This window comes from Perca fluviatilis, chromosome 11, assembly GCF_010015445.1.
Source record: "Perca fluviatilis chromosome 11, GENO_Pfluv_1.0, whole genome shotgun sequence".
Lineage (NCBI taxonomy): Eukaryota > Metazoa > Chordata > Actinopteri > Perciformes > Percidae > Perca > Perca fluviatilis.
In genome coordinates, this window is record NC_053122.1 from 30,422,546 (window position 1) to 30,444,893 (window position 22,348).

At 41.1% G+C, this 22,348-nt stretch overlaps 2 protein-coding genes across 4 annotated transcripts in view; both read right to left on the reverse strand.

The window, feature by feature from the left end:
• The window catches only part of LOC120568974 (potassium voltage-gated channel subfamily H member 6-like), a 118,701-nt gene extending 102,594 nt beyond the window's left edge, over positions 1-16,107 (reverse strand). For all 3 annotated transcript variants that reach the window (XM_039816749.1, XM_039816748.1, XM_039816750.1), the window contains exons 1-2: positions 15,950-16,107; positions 11,846-12,076 (exon numbers count right to left, since the gene is read on the reverse strand). In XM_039816749.1, coding sequence (XP_039672683.1) covers positions 11,846-12,076; positions 15,950-16,025 — 307 coding nt within the window. In that variant the 5' untranslated portion in view covers positions 16,026-16,107. The remainder of the gene's footprint in view (positions 1-11,845; positions 12,077-15,949) is intronic.
• Positions 16,108-19,839: 3,732 nt separating this feature from the next.
• LOC120568429 (choline transporter-like protein 5-A) overlaps positions 19,840-22,348 on the reverse strand; it is a 34,801-nt gene continuing 32,292 nt past the window's right edge. Inside the window, exon 22 of the mRNA XM_039815957.1 lies at positions 19,840-21,493. Within this exon, the coding sequence (XP_039671891.1) occupies positions 21,396-21,493 (98 nt within the window). The 3' untranslated portion in view covers positions 19,840-21,395. The remainder of the gene's footprint in view (positions 21,494-22,348) is intronic.

Genomic DNA, 22,348 nt, shown 5'->3' on the forward strand with positions numbered 1-22,348 from the left:
TTCTCGTCAACATGACGTTTAAGGAATTAACTTACTGCAGAAAGCCGACTGTAACCCGGGTACATAAGTGCATTTAAAGTGGGTTAAACTGATCAGTTCAATGGGTTAGTAATGTTAGTGATATAAGTAGTTTTGTGGAATCCAGCTATAGAGAATACAATTTAGAAAATACAAATTAAAAAAAGAACTTTTAAACAGCAGTTGCCAACCTGTCCAATCATATAGCTGGATGGTACAACCGTGAAACCAAAAAAGACAGAAAAGCAACAAATTAGGGGGAGTAACTGAGAGAAGAAAAATCAATATACAAACACACAACAATGCATTGTAAAATATCTCTTGTTGCCTTATTCCAGCATGCAACAGCATCCAGTCTGGTAATCTTTCACTTGATTGCGAGGAGAAATGGATCCTCCCATCCTTCCATGGGACCTCAGCCATCTAATTACATTAATACAGGGGAAGGAAGCTGTGAAGGTCCCTTTATAATCTGTGTGTGTGTGTGTGTGTGTGTGTGTGTATGTGTGTCAAAGATTGTTAACCCACAGTTCCCATTAGGGCTTATTAGACAATACAGTTATTTTCAGGCTCTTATGTGCAGGGAAGGCTACAGCCTGTGGGCAGATCTTACCACAATGTCATGCACATTTTGCCAAATATTGCAAATGTGACAAAAACCTCCAAATATGGTCCATTGACTCAACTTAAAGTGATGGTTCGGAGTAATTCACCCTAGGGTCCTTTGCACCATGACCTCGAAACACCCCCCAGAAGCTTTTTTCACCTGGGTCAAACATTGGGAGAGTTAGCTAGAGTAGCGTTATCAGCTGAATAGCTTAGCGCAGGGGCTAATGGACCCACATTTGTATCTTGTAAGTTACCCTAATAATGCCCGAAATGATACCAAACGTCTACAGTAGTACAAATAACAGTTATGCTCTCATAAAACGATGGATTGGAAAGTTTGTAAGTACACCAGAAGTGTATGTAAATAACACTTGCCTGCTGGCTTCTGCTCTCTGTTGTTGTTGTTGCTGCTGTAAGACGAGTGCTTAGGGCCATCTACAAATTACAACACCGAAAAGAGATGCAACAAAAATATTTTTTAATTTAACTTTTTTTTTAAAGTAAGTGCTGTAGTATAACTAGCAGGAGACAAGTTATAATTGAGGTAAGTTTGGAGACATTACCTTATTTAATCATTAAATTAATAAATATTTTTGTTGTATCTCTTTTCGGTGTAGTAATTTGTAGACGTCCCTAAGCACTCGTCTAACTGCAGGTAGCAGCAGCAGCAACAGAGAGCTGAAGAGAGCAGGCAAGTGTTCATAAACTTCTGGTGTACTTACAAACTTTCCAATCCATCGTTTTATGAGAGCATAACCTATTTGTACTACTTGTAGACGTTTGGTATCATTTCGGGCATTATTAGTGGGGTAACTTACAAGATACAAACGTGGGTCCATTAGCCCCTGCGCTAAGCTATTCAGCTGATAACGCTACTCTAGCTAACTCTCCCAATGTTCGACCCAGGTGAAAAAAGCTTCTGGGGGGGTGTTTGGCTCGAGGTCATGGTGCAAAGGACCCTAGGGTGAGTTACTCCGAACCATCACTTTAAAGAGTGTACTGAAAAGGAATCATTTTTTCAAACACAATGGCCCTCATGTCTGAAACGAACGTACGACAGAAAACAAATTTAAAACCGGCGTACGGTCATTTCCACGCAAAGCTCGACATTTGTCAATTTGGATGTCAGCGGAGTCTACGATCAAATCTCACGTCAAGTTTAAACTCGTGTACGCAAGTTTTCGAGTCAGTGGGGACTTGCGGTGCAGCATATAATCTGTTTAACAGGAGAAGGAGAAGTCATGAGTTGTCACTTATCGTCAATGGCAGATCTGGCTCTTTTAGAAGACCTCTATGCGCCGGTACAACAGTGCACACATACGCACACGCGCCACAGTGGAGGGCTCCATCGGATTGATTAAAGGCAGATGGCTCCATCTTGCATCAGCGGGGGGGGGGGGACCCTACTATACATGCGAGAAAAAGTCTGCAACATTGATTGAGCCTGTGGGATTCTGCACAACATGGTAGAAAACAGGGTGCCATAAATGTACTGATGAAGCCAGATGACCAGATACCCAGAGAGCAGTGTCCAGCACAGCCCCAACTGGGGGCTATACGAAGAGACAGGATATTATTCCTCGCTTTTAAAAGGTATAGTGTTATGTTTGGCAATGATACTCAATACAGGAAACATGACGATGCACAACATTTTTATCTAATGTTAGGGTTTTCGTTTCTCTTTTAAAGTGTTGTTAATGGCCACAAGTGAAGTAAGTTTATTTCTGCCATTGACCGACATATTTCGGCTTGTTTTTCCAGCCCCTGTGCTGTCAGGAGACAGGGTCCAGCACGGGGGGCGGAGGACTCGACCTCTCCCTCACAGCTCACGGTTGCTGGCTCTGACCGATGAAAAAAAAGACGAGTATAATAAAAGACACTGCATAAACTCTGCTACTGTGTGATTATTTAAATAAAGGTACACCTGTACATGTTGGCCTAAAGAATTGCAATATAAGCCTGTATACAGTATTACTATTAGGACTGTAGCATACACACGTCAAGGATGTATAAATTAAATAAACTTCAGCTGGAGTCCGATTTACTGTGGCAAGGTGTTGACCGCATCAGTGATCTTTCTACAGCCGTTAATATCAGTTTTCAGGCTGCCAAATAGTACACACGTTAGTGCAAATGAACCTGAGATATCAGGTTTTCAATATGTTCATGTTGCAAATTGTATGTTTTGCAAGTTGTTTGAAATCATAAAACTCAGTCTGCTCCTCCACTCCTGTAACAGAGATCAGATCATCCCAGTCCTTCAAAACCTCCACTGGCATCCCATTCAACAAAGAATCCAGTTTGAAATTCTCCTCATCACCGACAGAACCCTCCACAACCTTGGCCCTCCTCGTCACTGACATACTCCTACCGAAACCTTAGGTCTGCCATTGCCTCACCCCTTTTACCCGGTCCAACCACTGGACCTGGGGGGTGCAGGGCCTTCTCCATTGCTGCTCCCTCACTCTGGAAGTCTCTCCCCCAACAACTCAGACATTCCCTGTCACTCCCCTCTTTCAAAATTCTACTCATAGCCCAACCTATTTGAATCTACTTACAATATCTTATTTGTTCATTTTTGTAGTTGTATTGTTGTGTATAGTATAGTATATTTTTATTGTTTTGACTGTTTCTTTCATTGTTTTTATTATCAGGTAAAGTGCCTTTAAGTACCTTTTAAAGCGCTATACAATAATTCATTATTATCATTATTAGGTAAATAATACTTCAACAAGCCCCTGCAAGACAAAATGAGTGTTCTCTTCTAATAAAGGTAAGCAGAAGACTTGTTTATACCAGCCTGCTGTAGTTGACACACAGTCCACGTCCCTTTACTCTGTAGTAATACATATTATAAAGTATAGCATAAAAAAGAGAGACTTTCTCGTCATAAGAGTTTAAGAGCTGTATAATAGTGTGTTGTCTACGGGGGTAGCTGAGGCACCAGTTACAGCCATTAGAGATCCAGCGTCAGCTCAGTCAGTTATGTTAGTAAGTACTATTTGATCTGGCTGAAACTACTGCTTTGGGAACTTGTGTGCATATTGAGGATTTGGAGGTGCGTCTAGTGCTGTCCCGCTCTATAGGATGTTTGAAAGGACTGGCTATGCTCAGGTGGCAGGGCCGCATGATTTTCTACCTGTGGACATGTTGCTAAAGTGTTTTTATGCACAAAATGCAGCCTAATGTGTTGTTATCAACTGGTATTGCTAACATCGGCTAACCTGGATAGAGCAAACCCCACAGTGAAATTAAATGAAATGCGGTTGGTTGTGACATCATTCCCAGCTCCTGTCTCCAAGTTCTGAGGTAAAGTGGACATTATTTAGCTGGTAGACAGGTTGTTGTCCCCAACTTCTTGTGAAGTGGCAAAAAAAAGATATATAACCCAATACAGGAAAGGGAAAAAGCCAAAAAGCATAATATGAGCACTTTAAGGAACAACTGCTACAATCTGAGCCAGTACCAATTCAATTCAATTTTTGTTAATTTAATTTATACTATCAAATCATAACAAATAAGAGTTATCTCAAGATAGAGTAGGTCTAGACCGCACTCTATAATTTACAAAGACCCAACTATTCCAATCATTTACATTACATAACAAAAAAGGCCCCCAAGAGCAAGCACTTAGTGCATGAGTGGTGAGGTTGTTTTAGGCAGAAACCTCTGAAACTATATCAGCATAACTAAGAGTTGGTCTAAGGCTAACCTGAGCTAGCTCTATAAGGGTTGGTAGATGAACTGACGACTATGAAGAAGCAGGGAATTGGGTTTTTGGGCACAAAATACAGCCTAATTTATCACAGATGTTCCACCGTCCGACGTTGATCTAAAATGTTTTAATCATGCGACAGCATTGACGTAAATAACGGTGTCAAAAACATGCCCTGAGTAGTGTCCGAAAGTGTTTTGTGTTAGCTCCCTATAGTCCTCTACATCAAACTCCCTATATAGGGAGTAGTGAATGAGTGATTTCGAACACAGCCCAGGTCCTTGCTTCAATTCCACAGAGTGCGTCTGGTCTGAATGTCATTTTGTGATCCATATACAGTTTTGAAAAAGGTAGGAGACAAAAACGTGGGACGTGATCAGTGCTGATAGTCCTGTCCTGAGAGTAGCTGGCTTGCTGGATGATGTACCATCAGAGTGGCTGTCTGAGTTTAAAGCTTTGAAAGCTGAGTTCTCTCCCCTTTTCCAGGATGTCCCATCCCAAATAGCCGTCCACAATGTGGATGTAGGAAGTTCTACCCCAATTAATTCAATTTCAATTCAATTTTATTTATAGTATCAAATCATAACAAGAGTTATCTCAGGACACTTTACAGATAGAGTAGGTCTAGACCATACTCTATAATATACAAAGACCCAACAATTCCAGTAATTCCCCAACAGCAAGCACCCCACTAAGCTAAAGATCTTGAGGGAGGAGTTGGCTTATATGCTGGATATTGCAGCCGTAGAACAGCGGCAAAGTGAGTGGAGCTATTTAGTGGTTCTGGTCCTGAAACCAGATGAGACATTGAGACCCTGTATTGACTACAGGAAAGTAAATGTAGTGACCAAAGCTGATGTACTGTGAATAATAATCACAGATCATAGGCCTACAGCGCAGTGTCCTGGGGATTATGTAGGCTATTATTGGATTTTGCATTTCTGCCGCATCCATCCTCGGGGTTAAAAAAAAAAGGTTTAGGCTGCAAGCACAAAATATGCTTCACACTGATGTCATTATTACATTACATTTTTGAAAAAGACAATATTATTGACAGTAAACATGTCAAATTTACAGCTGCAGACAGCTGCTGAGATGCTGCTACTGAAAGTTTGGAAAACACTGCTCTATATATTTTACTTTAATGCAGTTCTTTTGGATAACACAGCTTTCATGGCCAGAATATATTGGTATAATCTGAAACTACAGGCATGAGCCCTTTATATTATCATGACCTAATCAACTTGATAATATAAATGCTACAGAGCTGATTTCAGGTCAGTAAACGGCTTCAGTGTCCATACTCCCTGCTCCCCTGGTAGATTGTAAACCATTGCAACTGGTTTTCCATACACAGCGCTTAGGGGCTTTACCAGTCGGCCCCGTTTTTGCTACGTCATAGTGGGCGCTTTCATTCCAGGGCCCAGTCATGGACCTGCCTGGGATTCCAATACTGGCCCCAAACATGACATGCTACAACAATGGCGTAGATCTCGTATAGCGCTGAAAAATAGTCAAGATTGGAGAGGGAGGGAGGCAAGAGGTCGATAAACCATTGCCCTTGAAAAAACAACTAACGTAACAAATGGGTCAGCATCTGTGAAAAACTTCAGTGAATCTGAGGACTGCACCAGCTCGTGATGCCATTCCAGTGATCGAGCAAAAGAGACCAGAAACACAAGTCAGAACGGCATCATTCATTAGATGGATAAAATCATGCAGGTTAGGCAAAGAAGACGCAATGGCAAAGATTAAATAGCCAGGAGAGAAAGCATCTGTTGTTTAGTGATGTAGTCTACATTGCAAAATGTCATGTCACGGATTCGCTGCAATTTATTAGCTGGAACTTCATTTCTATAGAGTCTCTTGTTATGCAAAGGAACTCCAGGCGCATCTAGATCAGTTGTTTTTTGCTCCGACAGGGGAGCGCCAAGCGCTTAAAAACAAAGTTTGGACAAAGATGAGCGTGAGCTGTTGTGTGAGTGATCTATGAGGAGGAAATTCTCTAGTAGATGAAGAACCGAAAGATTTCTGACTCTGTTTAACAGGATCCAGCAATAAAGTAAAGTAGACTTAAAGACTACTAAAAGCACTTTACAACCTACACGCACCATTCACTAGTCTGGCTATCACCAGACCAAGCTCAATCTTTTAAGATTGAACATTAGTCTGCGGAGTCTGCTCTGTATTTTCTAATGCACAGAAGGCGTGATCAACGGGCATAGTTCAAATGACTCTGTACACAATTGGATAGTCCTTCAACCAATCAGACCAACGATCCGGGTGACGTAGCAGCGACAGCGGCATCAACGGGTTGCGGCGCTTCGGTGGTTGCTATGTTGAACGAAAACAAGAAGCTGCTTGGTCGCTTCTCTATCGTCATCGTGTTAAACCCGCCAATAGTGCGCCAGGTGGATAAGCCAGTTTGTGATGCAAAATTGTAACGGAAGCAGGATAGATAAACATAAAGGTTTCCCACCTGAGCTGCATGGCGAAATCAAATCGCCGGCAGATCGGGCTGGGTTTATCCAGTCTAACCATTCACCCCATTCACACACACATTCATACAGTGGTGTCCACCTTAGAAGGTGCTGATTCACGCACATTCACACTAGGGCTGGGCAATATTCAATATTATAGCAATACCGATATAAGAGGCTAGATACATTTTGGATATCGTAAATATGCATTATTTTTTTTTTTTGTTTAATTTATTTTAAAAAAAAAATTTTTTTTTTTTTTTTTTTTTTTTTTTATTTTTTTTAACTATTATTGATGACTATTTATCAAAACTCTCACTGTGTAAATATTTTGTGAAAGCACCAATAGTCAACTACAATATCGCTGCAATATCAACATTTAGGTATATGGTCAATTGGTCATTTTCTCCACATCGCTCAGCCCTAAAACACGCTGACGCTTCAGGGTTCAGTGTTCACTTCAACATGTAGACTGCAGGGTCCAGGGATTGAACCACAAAGGAACGCTCTACCACCTGAGCCACCGTCACCGTAAACACCTCACTGTGCATGGGAATTCTTGACTTCCTGACAGGCAGACCCCAGGTGGTGAGGGTGGGTGGACACAACTCTTCCACCGTTCCACCCCATGCTTAACACCAGAGCACCCCAGGGCTGCTTTTTAAGGCCCTTTTGTACTCACACGACTCCAACACCATCATCAAGTTTGCTGATGATGATTATTAGGAAACACTCAATTAATTATCACTGCTACGCAGACGATACCCAATTATATCTGTCAATTAAGCCAGATGAAAGTGGTCAGTTAGCAAGACTTCAAACGTGTGTTGAGGATATAAAATCCTGGATGACCCACAACTTCCTGATGTTAAACTCAGACAAAACGGAAGTTATTGTGACAGGACCAACGCACTGCCGAACTTCGTTTTCGAAAGATATAGCTACTCTGGATGGTATTGCCCTGGCCTCCAGCACTGCGGTCAGAAATTTGGGAGTTATTTTTGATCAGGATATATCCTTCAACGCCCATTTAAAACAAACCTCAAGAATAGCCTTTTTCCATCTTCGTAACATTGCCAAAATCAGGAATATCCTGTCTCAGAATGATGCTGAAAAACTAGTCCATGCATTCGTTACTTCTAGACTAGATTACTGCAATTCCTTATTATCAGGTTGTCCAAATAAGTCCCTTAAGGCTCTCCATCTGATCCAGAATGCTGCAGCACGTGTTCTGACGAGAACTAAGAGAAGAGATCATATTTCTCCTGTATTAGCTTCTCTGCATTGGCTTCCTGTGAAGTCTAGGATCGAATTTAAAATCCTCCTCCTGACTTACAAAGCTCTAAATGGTCAAGCACCATCATACCTAGAAGAGCTCTTAGTACCTTATTGTCCCACTAGGGCACTGCGCTCCCGGAATGCGGGGCTACTCGTGGTTCCTAGAGTCTCTGGAAGTAGACTGGGGGCCAGGGCCTTCAGCTATCAGGCACCGTTCCTGTGGAACCAGCTTCCAGTCTGGGTTCGAGGGGCAGAACCCCCCCCACATTCAAGAGTAAACTGAAAACCCTCCTCTTTGACAAAGCTTATAGTTAGGGAGTGAGGAGTTGCAGCGTCCACCTAACCCGCCCACCTGCTTCTCCTCGTAGTTAGTTATGCTATTACAATTCTAGACTGCAGGGGTTGCTGTTTCCTTCCTATGACACACTAAGCTGCTCTCTCTTCTCTACTTGTTACTTCTGTATGCATCCTGTCCCAGAATTGCGTTACTAATCTAGCTCTGGGAGTTTACTCCCCGGAGTCCTTATGTTTCTTCTTCGCAGAGCTATGCTCTGTGATTCTCTGCAAATCCCGTCCGCATCCTGCTGCATCCTGCTGCATCCTGCTGCATCCGCCGCATCCACCCATGCTCTGCAGCGCCACGTTTCATCCCGCAACGCCCTGCTGTGATGTTCCTATGCACAGAGTAGTCTGGATCCGGTATAGGGGACTGCACTACTCAGTATGACACGATGTGCCCTGCTATGACATGAACTTCCACGATAACCTTCGACGTCACTGTGACCTTTAATGTGACTATTATCGCCACTGTTCATCACACCCCCAACCGGCCCGTCAGACACCGCCTACCAAGAGTCTGGGTCTGCCGAGGTTTCTTCCTAAAAGGGAGTTTTTCCTTGCCACTGTCGCGATAGCCACTGCTAATGCTTGCTCTTGATGGAATTACTGTAATTGTTGGGGTTTTGGAAAGTGTCTCGAGATAACTTTTGTTATGATTTGATACTATAAATAAAATTGAATTGAATTGAATTGAAATTGATGACACAGCTGTGGTGGGCCTGTGAATGACACACCAATGAGCAGGCCTTCCTGAAAGAAGTAGAAGACCTGACCTGCTTGTGCCAGGACAACAACCTACTCCTTAGTGTCATCAAGACTAAAGATATGATAGTGGACCTGGATGAGGGTTAACAGCTGTGTGTCCACATCAGCAAGGGTCTGATTCAGTGGTAAGAAAGGCAAGGCAGAGACTGTTTTACCTGAGGTTTTCCCCTCAAATTCTGAAGAACTTTTATTCCTGCATCATTGAGAGTGTCTTGTCAGGGATCACCTGCCTGTTATTGAAAAAGCATCGAACAGGACCAGCAGAGAGTGGTTCATTTGGCTGAACACACGATAGACGGTGCCCTACCCTGCCTAAAGGATATCTACACCAGATACTGCAAGAAAAAGGCTCGGAGAATCATGAAAGAGCCAAACCACCCAGGTAACAGCCTTTTCTCCCTGTCGAGGTCGGGAAAGGTAACGGATACACCAGGCAGCACCTGAGAGCAGGGGCGTAGCACAAAATTCTGGGCCCTGTAGAAAGGCATTTTCTATGGGTCCCTCCCTGCATCCACAGCTATTCATTCTAGCATCTTTTTGGGCCCTCCTCACATGAGGGCCCTGGTACTCAGTCCCTTTTTTCCACCCAGTCCGACGCCTCTCCCTGAGAGGCTCAGAAGGAGCTTCTACCCTCAGGAAACTAGGATCTTAAATGAGGACACTGTCTAAGACTGTTTTTAATGCATAAATTATAGAAACTGACAGGATACCATTTTACTGTAATTGTATTTTATGTGATTTCATATGACAAATAAATTGATTGATTCAATGATTGATAAATTGATTGATACACAGGTGACTGCTGTCAAATCACCTTTCCTAGTTGCAGCCAACACAGTTTCCTTAACAATGACCAAAGTCATTCTATAAGCTTAATCAATAAGTTCATGTAGTGTAACAAACTTTTAGCATGTCATATGATTCATATAATAATATATAATGGTCTAACATAACAGTTTGGAAGGGAAATGGGATGATAGGGTGCCAGATGAGATAAAGCTTAGACATGGTGGCCAATGACAAACAATCAAATGAATGATAGATAAAAAGTAGGTCAGCATTTTTTAATCGCATTAATCGCATGCCGCCATTTATTAATTTATTTTCACTTCACTCGGCTTCACGTCGTGCCTAACAGACAACTATTTTGACCCTTTGCTGCACCTTTACTTATCATCAAGCTGCCATACTTCCTCCTAACACATCCTACTGCTGCTGGCTGCAGGAATGATGGAGAAATGAAGCAGCAACACAATTCTGAATGGCGCTTTTTATTTTCCAAAACTCCCGGACAGCTCGTAGACAAGTCGAAGGCCATAGGCACATTGTGTAAAGACAAATTAAAATATCACCGAAGCACGTCAACCTATGAGCTAAGCATAGTACAGCTAACATGACTCAGGTTGATGCTAGTGGGCTCAGGCAAAGCACTATTTTGGAGAGTGCTACTCGCCGACCTGTTATTGAAACCAAAGTGCAAACGCTGTCTCATCAACCGGTGATCACTGGACGTCAGTGAGTAATCAAAATGATTTAGAAGTTACTGCACATTATATTGACTCTGGTAAGTAGGGTTAGGAACCGAAACGTGCCGACCTAAACGGTAGTAACGAGACCGAATAAGAACGAAAGTTTCGGTGCCTCATTTCAGTGCCTGACTTTACACTACACCTGACAGCTGGTAAGGTTAGCTTACCTTTAGCTAGCAGCTGGATTAAACACGGTTAAAATGCTGACAGCTAACGTTAAACAGTGTAAAGTGTGACTGTATCTCACTGTAGAGGATTCCAACACCGGGACCTAACAGTCTGCTCTGCAGCGCAGCAGCTGCCGTAAACAGGTAGCCTCGTGGTGCATTCACAGTAATTGTAAAATACCCTTTTCCCCTCTGATGGTTGTTTTTGTCGTTCAACAGCAATTTACTGGTGAAATAGGTTATTGATATAGTTATTACATTATTATAAAATCTTTAATTTTGACCATGGCCTTAATAAACAAGTTGCTGACTGTTGTTTAGTACCCTATTTTTTCTTTTTTCTTCTTTTGTTTACAGTAAATAAATAATAAAGAAATACAAATCTTAATGTCAAGTTCATAAAGTAACTTTCTTTGCATTCATTTGATTCACAATCAAGATACACTGGTAAGAATTGCTTTCCATTGTTAGTAAGTAATTAAAACTAGTTCTGAAATGCAAAATAATAGAATTTTAAGCATGTGATAAAACATGCGATTAATCGTGATTAACTATAGAAATTCAGCGATTAATCGCAATTAAAAAAAAATATCGTTTGACAGCCCTAATAAAAAGTAACATATACTTGGGTAAACAACAACAAATTGTTGTTCCAGCCTTATGTCACTTGATGGTTGCCTTGCCAATTTGTTTTCCTTCGTAAATTAAATGTGATGTAACACCAGTTTCTTGCTCTTAAGGTATGACAGAACTGTATGTTAAAGAGAAAGTTATCAAAGTATGTCTCCAGGTGTTGTGGAGTTCTACTACATATGTGATTAAGTGTCTCCAGAAGGAGCTGTGTGATGTCTGATAATTAAAGTGATCTGGTCTGAAGATTAGTTGGACAATAAAAAACATCTCTACCTACTGAATCTATGAAAATCAGAGTTGACAGGATCATACCATCTTTAGAGTAGAGAGAAATCTCCACCTTCCTCTCCTCTGCTCCCAGCAATGCTTTAGCCATCTGGGCCACCGCTGTTCTCTTGGTGTGAGGTCCATACAGGAAGCTGCAGGTGCAGGACTTCTGCATGATCTCAGCTCTGGTGTAACCACACATCCCACAGAAAGCGTCATTACAGAAAATGATGGCACAGTTCTCCACCTGTGCATTGGCAATGATAAACTTTCGATCTGTGGAGGAACAGAATAGAGAAGAAAGGAAGGATTAGGGAAGGGAAAGTTTTTATTTGAATGTGTTGTGTTTTCGTAATGTGTTGTGTTTTCTTATTGCATTAGATTACGTAATGTGTTGTTTTTTCATAATGATCTCTTTCACTCTGTTTCTCCCTCTCTCTCACGGGCTCAAAAAATTTTCTAAGTCATATTAACTTCCAGTGCTCGCTTTTTGCCCCCAGCAAAATATAAAATCAAAAACCATTGAGGTGTCCTCTCCCTGTTTGTTACATGCGTTCTCTGTAGACTTTCTGTTCTGTAGACTTTCTCTGTAAAGATATTGTGTGTGTGTATGTGTGTGTGTGTGTGTGTGTGTCTTTTTACAAATATGTTATATGTGAGGAGTCCATGATAGATTGTGATCTATCATGACATATGAAGATATTTGTTTAATTTCTGCATTATGAATTGTTACTGGGAGCACCTGACATTCCGGAGAAAGGCCAAAGATTATATCCTCTGTCGTCTTAGTGTTGATAATAAGAGCGTTTTCCACCAGCCAGTCAACACTCCCCTTATACAGTCTGGGGTCCTCACATTCAGGTAACAAGGACAGTAGCACAGAATCATCAGAGTAATTCAAAAGATACTGGTTGGGCACACTAATGGAACAATCTGCAGTATATGATGTAAACAGTAGGGGTGAGCCCTGATTTGGCCAACGTTTGTTCTAAAAGGAGAGGAAAGTGGTATTAACCTTGACCAACTGTACCGTTTGTAAGGAAGGAGTTCTACAGATTGAATCACAGAGGAGCTCTCCCCGTCATGACGCACAGTGGTAATTGTCTTGGACTTGGGAAGTACATTATTTTAAAAGTTTAGTTTTGAACCTGGACAACACCTTTTAGAGGGGATGAGAGTTCTTCCTTGTATATAGTCTGTTTGATGTCTGTCTGTGAAGTACTGATATTTAGTTATGTATACTACTGTTTGCTTATGATTCTACAGAAATCCCCATTGACCTGTGTAATATATAATCATACAGTAATCCCTTCCAGTGTGGATCTGTATGTGATCACGATGCTGCTTATCTGACCCCCTCCACCACTGACGAAGGTGAGGATGAGGTGTAAGAGGAAACAATTGGTGTCACAAATACAACTGATTCCCCTCAGGTTGAATGGCTTTGTTTTGGAAGGACATTGGTCAGGTAATCATGCTCGCACAGCTATTACTTTACTAACAGAGCTGCTTTGATGACCACTAGATGTCCCTGTAGAACGCCAGGACCTCAGATCAGGAGTTCTCCTCATGGAACCCTTTTGTTTTTGTGATTAACAATTTTTATTTATTTCTTTAACAACATACAAAACATACAATTCATCATCACCACCCAACCAGACAAAAATCAAGAAGAGATGACAAAGTAACTACAATATTCCAGATCATTCAACAAAATAGTAACAAAATTGACAATAAACCATAAACCAAATAACAAAACACCATTAGCCCATCATACACGTCTCTCCCCAGCACAAACCTTCTTAGGGGGCCCTCCAGAAACCATGAGTACTTTCCCAATTTTCTAGTATAGACATCCAATCTGGCAAACCCTAGCCATTCACAAGCCCACTCCTGGATTGACGGCATCCCTTCATTCTTCCATCCTCTTAAGATAATCTGTCTTGCTATCATTAAACTAGTCTGGACCTGGCTTCTTATGTGCTTATCCATCCCGCTTAGGATTGACCAATCTCCCAGAACAAATAATCTTGGGCTGAATGGAAACTGGGTCCCTGCAATCTGACATAGTTTATCATGTATCCCGTTTCAAAGTTCCTGAACCTTATCAAAGGACCTTAGGACATGAAGTAATTGACCGCCTTCTGTCTTACATTTCCAAGACTTTGGAGTGTCTTTCGTTCTAAGTCTAAACAATCTGGAGGGAGTCCAGTAGAAGCGATCCATAATCTTGAACTGAATGAGGCGCACCCCTACATCACGTGACATAGTTTTAATATTCCTACATATTCTGTCCCACTCCTTGTCATCCAGTGTAATACTCAGACCCCAACATGAAACCCTTATAAAAGTATATTCTGGTCTCTGTAGAACATCTCTGAACTCTCTAAACGTTCATGCTTAAAAATACATCGATGATGACAACCCCCCCTCTGTAAACCATTGATTTCAAGTGGCAAATAAATGTATTGATATTAGGAACCATTATGTCACATGTGTCAAACTCAAGGCCTGCGGGCCAAATCTGGCCCCTTGCAGATTTAGATCCGGCCCGTATATCAATCTAGGTTCACAATGCATTTTGGCCCGCCTAGTTGTGTGCCAAACCAAAAACGCAGGAAAGTGTTTTTTAAACTGCAATTACCTGACATTCAAAGCAGAATATTGCAGATTTGCCGACTCTGAGACACAGAAATTCCCAGAGAAGCAGAGAGTTTTCATATTCTGGCTGTGAAACAAAAATATAATCATTGTTTTGCTTGATTTGCTAAATTTTATGATGGCTAAGGAACTCTTTTGATGACTTTTGTAGGGCTTCATGTCAACAAAAAAGCAACAAATTTACAAAAAGGTGACAAATGTCTGAGAAAGCCACAAAAAAAGTTGGAACAAAAACAACAAAAATTAGGAGAAAAGCTCATGTAAAAGTGACAAGCAGTAACAAAAGCACGTCAATAAACTCTCCATGTCTGGCCCTTGGTGTGATTCTCTTTTTCCAGTGTGGCCCCTAGTGAAAATGAGCACTATGTGAAACATGCACTAGGTCCCAGTCCTAGCAGGCTGCTTCATCTGTCACACTGATGAACCTCACAGGGACAGGGAGGTTACATATTTTTTAATTAATACTACTCTTTTCTTCCTTCCTTTTTTAAATGCTGTGTACTGACATTATAACCTTCATTTTTTGTTTCAAATTGCTTTAAAGTTCCCTTTTCTTGCTCCCGGGGGTGTATAATGGATACAGACAGTAACCTGTAGCAACATAACCAGGCTGCTCAACATAGCTTTACAAGTGATGAGAAAATATTAAGAAAAGTGAAGACTCCTGCATAGATGAGTTGTCATTTGTAAAAAAAAATTAAATTAAAAAATTTAAAAAAAGTAGACATGTTTAGGAAACACAGTGCAGGCAACACTAAATGATTTTATTAGCCATTTCTATTTCTGTATTCTCTGCCATAATAGCATTTTACTAATTATTATTTACTGATTATTCATCTGTTTGTGTATGTATTCAAACAGTTAATTTGTCCCATAACACAATACCTCTTGTTTCTCCTCAGCAATGGTGGAAAGCGTATTCATACCACACTGTAAAAATACTCTATTATAAGTTAAAGTCCAGTATTGAAAATGTTATTCAAGTAAAAGTATTTATCAGGTAAACTTACTTAAATAATAAAAGTAAAAGTACTCAATGCAGAAACATCCTCCCATTGTAGAAAGTGTAAAGGATCCAAACAGTTGTGTGTTTAATGGTCTAATCATTTCAGCTGGACTTGTATGCCTTTATATTGTTGGCTAGTTTCATTTATAATAAAACATCAGATTTTATAAACTACATGCGTTTTATGTGCAGAAATCTTAACGTGTAAAGTAACTAGTAACTAAAGCTGTCAAGATGAATGTAGTGGAGTAAAAAGAACATTTCTCTCTGAAATGTAGCGGAGTATAAGAAAAGAAAAGACTCAAGTAAAGTACAAGTACCATACATTTGTACAGTACTTGAGTAAATGTACTTAGTTACATTCCACCACTGCTCCTCAGTTCATCCCAGCTGTATAGAATGTAATAATGCAGTTATATTTAAAATGTCTCCTGCTGTTAGTGGTGAAGTCAAACACTTATATGACAGACCCTTGTACTTACTCTGTCCTTCGAACTTGCGGATGATGGTGTCCAGGAAAGTGTTCTGGGGCGCCACATGGCCCCGTCTCACCGGCATGGTCCCAACCTCGGTGGGCTCTGATTGGCTGGACCCCGAGCCAAATTGATCCGTCCAACACGCTGCTCTCTGTCTCAGCTGTTTGTCTGTCCTCCTCTCTTTCTTTCTCCCTCTCTCTCCATCCTGACTGCACAGGCCTGCCCACAATCTGTATCCTCGCTTCTGATTGGTCCCTGCAGCCAGTAGGCTACCTATCTGCTGCTTCTCATAGTACAACCAGCAATATTACTACTACATTTCATACTGCAAACTTCTTTATTATGTGCTCTAAATCATAAAAACATGATTATTTGGTTGGGTTGGGAATTAAATTAAAGGCAGTGAGTAAAAACTGCAACAAAATTGGAAATGTTTTCAGTAAGGTCGATAGCAAAATCAAGTTTCAGATCCACGTTGATTCACAGCAGACACCATCATTTAACATGAACCTCCCCATGAGATCTCATCTTAACACTTCTCATTCTGAGACTATTGGGTGGTTAAAAGTAGAAGATCCAGTCTCTCGGGTTCACCTGTGCGTGATACATAGGACTGTGCCTGGGGCTGTCCCCAAATATTTAATCATTTTAACAGAGTGAGAGATGTTCACAGCTACTCCACCAGTGGAAGCTCTACTGATTTTGAACCTCCTAAAGTTAAGAGTAATTTAGGTAAAGAGTCCTTTGTGTATGTAGCAACAATCCTGTGGAACAGGTTGCCAGGTAATCTAAAGATGGTCAGAAGTTTAGGAGGTTTTAAGCGGGCACTGAAAAAAATGGCTCAGATGCCAATCTTAGTATGTTTTTTTTTACTGTATTGTCTTGATGTGTTTAATGGATGTAATGATTTATGCTTAATCTGCTGCCACTTGCTCAACCCCCCTCCCCTTCCCGAAGGGACCACAATGGAAATAAGTTCCCAGGACTTTGTTTTTGTTGTTTTTTTAATGTATGGTCCAAAGCTGTATCGTATTTTATAACGAAAGGGTCAAATAAAATCAATCAATTAATCAACAGCACGTACATATGCAGTATGGATCTGAAAAAGCCATTCTACACAGTGGAGCCCAATGCATTTCACAGGAAGAAACATCTTATAGTAGTATAATAGTATCATATAATATGCAGTCTATATTCAGGTTTGGTTCTAGTACTGTAGCAGTAGCAGTGGTTCCATCAACACCCACAGAGACCATGATTCCCAATAGAAGGCCAAGTCCTACTTACTGCAGCTATAAAGTGACACCTACTGGCTGAATGTTGGAATGACAGTTTAAATAGTTGAGTTAGTTTGGCTTAAGAAAACGTAGAAGGGAGAAAGCCAGATCAATGTATCAAACTGCAGAGCTAATATGAGAATGTGTATGTTGAAGACTTTACACCAATGAGTTTCCATGCTGATGGTGAGCCCTGACTTACTGGTAAGTGAGTAGGTGACACCCCAGCTGATGCTTTCACACAGTTCTGTTTATAGTGACGTGCAGCTCGGCACAACAGCTGATCTCTACTCCAAAATGCACTGATGCAAGCAGAACATCTCAGGATCAACTGGTACATTTGTGTCACTCATTAACAGCTAACAACAGGTAGCGTTACAGTACGGATCACTATTGACTGTGTAACAGTATTTTTGTATTTTGTTATTGAGCATAAACCATGATTACATTCCAACAGAAAGAAGTGCTCTTGTTTAATGCATGCATAGTTCTGTCTGACTTTGTAAATCGATTAGATTTGGGTGGCAGTAGCTCAGTCTGTATGGAGTTGGGTTGGGAACTGGTTCCCTGGTTCAAGTCCCCATATTGACCAAAGTATGGTGGTGGACTGGTAGCTGGAGAGGTGCCATTTCAACTCCTGGGCACTGCCAAGGCAAGGCAAGAACCTCCAACTGGGCACCTGTCAATCGACAGCAGCAGCACCCTCACTCTGACATCTCTCCATTAGTGCATGTAGAGGTACTGAGCACTTGTGTGCATTTCAGGCCTGTGTGTAATGTGTATTCTAACAGAGTGAAAACGTAATTTCCCTTGAAGGTTTAATAAAGATATAAATTAAATTAAATTATTATTATAAAATGGGTTTGTATTGTCATGGTTCCCCTGAAAGTGGATACATAATCATCTTTTTCAAATTCAATACCAATACAATATAACTGTACACTATTTTGATATAGGGGTATTCTACTTTTACTTTGATTGTCAGTGTAGAAAGAGTTTTCTGTTTTCTAACAACCAGCTCTGCTGGTTGTTAGATGTTCTAGTGGAAGTTTCCTTTGCAGCAGGGGGGGTAGTTTTCAAAGTTTAGTAAAGTGAAACAAATAAGACAGTCTGAGACTAAAACCAAGTTGGGTTTTTGTATTTTATTAAAAGATATATTTGCAAATAGGAGCAACATGATTTCACAAAAGGCCGCAGTCCAGTGTGGAGTCAGTTTCTCAAATGAGTGAACAGAACACTAGGCTTATATGCATTTTCAGAGTGACAGCACACACGCACTTGGATTATTATGACACTACAGTTCTTACAGGCAATCTGATACACATGAAGACAATCAGAAAAAACACAAGAGACATCTCGGAGCCATTTCGCCTCCTCCTCCCTGTACGATAGTTTTAGGGTGACCTTGTAGCCCCTATCTGTTCAGACAAACAGTGCTCACATTATGTTCCAGACTGGACGTCTCAGCAGTTAGAATCAAAATCTGCATGTGGGAAATGAGATCAACTCTTTCAGCATTTGTGAGAGAAGTAAAGTACAAATTAAACATAAAAATATAAGGAAATAGGCTTAAATGTAATTTTCCCATTACAACGTCACGTCACTTATTCTTGAACATGTTTAGTTTACATAGCAGTAGTCTATATCCTTGACGTTCCACTTCCGGGATTGCTCCGGTGCTGCAGGAAATTCCGCCGGATGATGTCTTTTTGCCGATGAGGACTATGGTTAGCTGCTCCTCAGATCTCTGCAGGGTAAATCCATAGACAGTATATAATGGACCAACAGAGCCCGTTGCTCTGGACGGAGACCAGTGAAGGATATTAGAAGCCCTTTTCCGTTGATCTCTTGCTTTACTGCGCAGCCTCCAACTGAGAGAGACGACGTAAATGTGACGTAAGCAACGTGTCGGAAAGTTGTAAGTCTTCTGGTAGCTGTGCCAAGACAAATCTCACTCATTCCCAATCTTACAGAGACAGAGAGTGTAGGTATATGTAAGGAGATAACATGGGCACAGGCTAATTATTGCTAACTAAAATGCTAGTTAACATCAGTAATTAAACCTAAACAGCTAATGTAAGTCCAAACTGCCTGCGAGCTTCTCCTGTACTATACGGTAATTCCTCTACTATGCAACAGTAAGTCGCTTGGTTATGACACAATCGTTAGCCTATTTTTACAAAAGCGTCTGCTACGGAGCCATAACGTGAGGTACAAGGTAATGGAGCCTTTTATACATTTTCGTGTTTCTTTAGAAATGAACAATGGACAAATAGAGTCTTTAAACGCTTCAGATGTAAAGTTATTCGCTGTGACATCACAGCGAAAAGTGACGTCAAAATGAATGGCAGTCAATGGAATGCTAATGGCGGGTAATCTCTTGTTAGCATCAAAATGGCGCCATAGGAGCTACGCGTTCCAGACACTCGCTTACCCCCTTGGGTAAATCCAGACAGCTAGCTAGACTATCTGTCCAATCTGAGTTTTCTCTCGCACGACTATTTTACAGCGGCTCTGTGCGAAGTTTAGCACCGCCCAAGATGATTGTGATTGGTTTAAAGAAATGCCAATAAACCATAGCACGTTTTTCTCCCATCCTGGAATGCTGTGTGGACTAACCAGACCCTCCTCCTCTCCGCAGCGTGTGGATGATCTGGCAAAGCGAGACTAACATGGCAGTGAGTGAGAGCTGGACAGGGCTCTATCTATCTGGGATTAGATCTTAAGAAGTGTAGCGCCCGCTGTTGGTTAGATATTTACATGGTGAGAGAGATGAGGGTTTGTGGGTGTAGGGTTCAAACTGTGCAGCTGAGAGAAGTTTAGAAAATGTTTCTCTGGTCTAGAAAAGTCCCGTTCCACACTCCAGCAGCTAGTAACATGAATTACTAAACAGCAACTAAAAATGCTTTTCAGTTAAATTGCTTGGAACTGTAACAGTTGTCACGACACAGATTACAATATAGAAAGTCAAAGTCTCGTGTGCGTTGTAAAGCGCGAATGGATTCCAGCTGCATGTATGTTAGAGCAACAGGCTTTCAGAGTTTAATAAGGTATGAACTGAGAAATCAGTCCGCTCATAGACTTCTATTATACTCCTATGATTTTAAAAACTTTTATATCAAAAAATTATAGCCCCCATCTGCTCAATGAGCCGCCCAATTTGATTTTCATTAGATTTTTGTCGTGTGTAGTTTGACGCCAAAGAATAACTAGAAAATGTATTTCCTGCAGGAATTGCGTGTGGATGCTGAAATGAATCATAAGCATTGCTGAAAATGCAGAAATGTGAAATGAATTATATCTGAAAATATCATTCTAAACATTTTGGAAGAAAAAAGGATTGCTTCAATACTAGCAGCGGCAGGCATTAGCCGCCAAGTCTGACGCCTATCTTTCAAGCTGCGTAGTTTATTTCCTGACACCAAAGTGCTCCTGATGATGTTTTTTTTTTTTACATGTTACAAGATAAAATCCAACATAACGTATTCACAAATCATCACCACTAAATTCTGGAACTACAAATTATTTTTATCATCACTTATTTTAGTTTACCTTTTAGTTTGACATTGGTGCTGAAGAAAAAGACATGTTTAATATTTTTTTATTGTATTTTAATTGAATCAGCTTTATGAATAAAAAAAACAAAGACCCAATACAAAATCAATCCATCTTATAAAAGGAACAGGCTGTATAAATGATTTGAAACTTGAGGTGAAGCATTTGGTACAAAGTGATTTTCACACATTTTCAAGTTTTTGCCAAACATTTTTTCGAACATTCATCCAAAAACACACAACACATTAAAAGGTACAATTAGAAGTTCAAAGGAGGCTTTTTCAAACACATGAACTGAATCTTAATACAAAACAAGGTTCTTCTCACTGACTCATTTCAGGGCTTAAACATGACTTCAGACTGACGACTGCAGCGCTAAACACTGCAACGGCCTCGCTGGAAGGGAACTTTGAGAAGTCTTTGATTCTGACTTTACTATTGGTTCCATACATGTCTGACATGTGCCTGTCACTGTTGCTGAGTGGTAATCATGAGGAATGCTGCTCCTGCTGCTCCACATGTTGCCTAGCAGCCAGACCTGTCGGCCCTGTGCAGTGTTACAGAGAGCATGGTCCACTCAGCACACTGGCTGCTCAGGGACGGGACAGGAGGATCACATATCAACGCGACTGGCTGGATTTCCCCAAAATTCTGTGCAGCTCTGGGGACATGAGGAAAGGTCTTTCTGAACTCCCATCATGCCTCTCCAAGTCATCGCCTTGTTGGACCGATACATGGATCGCATGGAAGCATGGCAGAAAAAGCAGGGATGGATGGATGGGTTTGATGGAGGTGGAGGAAGTCAAGGGAGTTAAAGTTTGAGGACAAAGGTCAAATGAAGATGTATGGATGGGAAGTAGATAGCAGGGTGATTCGAAATGAAATAGAGACAAAAAGGGTTAGTTAGTGTTGGTAGATAGACACATGCATGCAAAGAGCGCAGGTTTCACTCCAACGATTACAATTCTGTTCTACCTGGTGGAAACGTTTAACCAAAGTATAAACTGAACATGTAGATGGCAATGTTTGGAGAAGAAAAACGCATTTTAATACATGGTGTTGGATGAGAGAGTAAACCCTTTTAAACCCATCACAGTGCATCAGTATATGATTTTTATTCGAGTAATAGTAATGTTGTAGGGGAACAGCAGTGAACGGGATGGTCAGGCCCTGCAGAGAGAGGTTGGCTGGGCCGAGCCTGCCTGAAGGATATCTACACCAGGTGCTGCATCAATACGGCTTGGGTAATCCCAGCAGCCGGCAGTATGTGTCTAAGGCTCTGTGATCTGATCTGTTAGAAGAAGTGCTCACATCTGGTATTGATTGTTTAAAGCTATAGTGCGTATTTTCTGTCTCCCCCACGAGGAATTCTCATGTAATGACAACAAAACTGTCAGTGCGTCCACATGATACAGCCTCCTCCACACAGTTGCTAGTAGCCAAGGAGGACACGGAGGATTAACATGATGGACTCTTCAGAAGAGGTCATTATCTTCACTCGAGTTTCTGTGCGGGAAAGTCACCGGACAACACAATCGTCTGAACATAGCCATACTGAGAAATACAGAGAGTT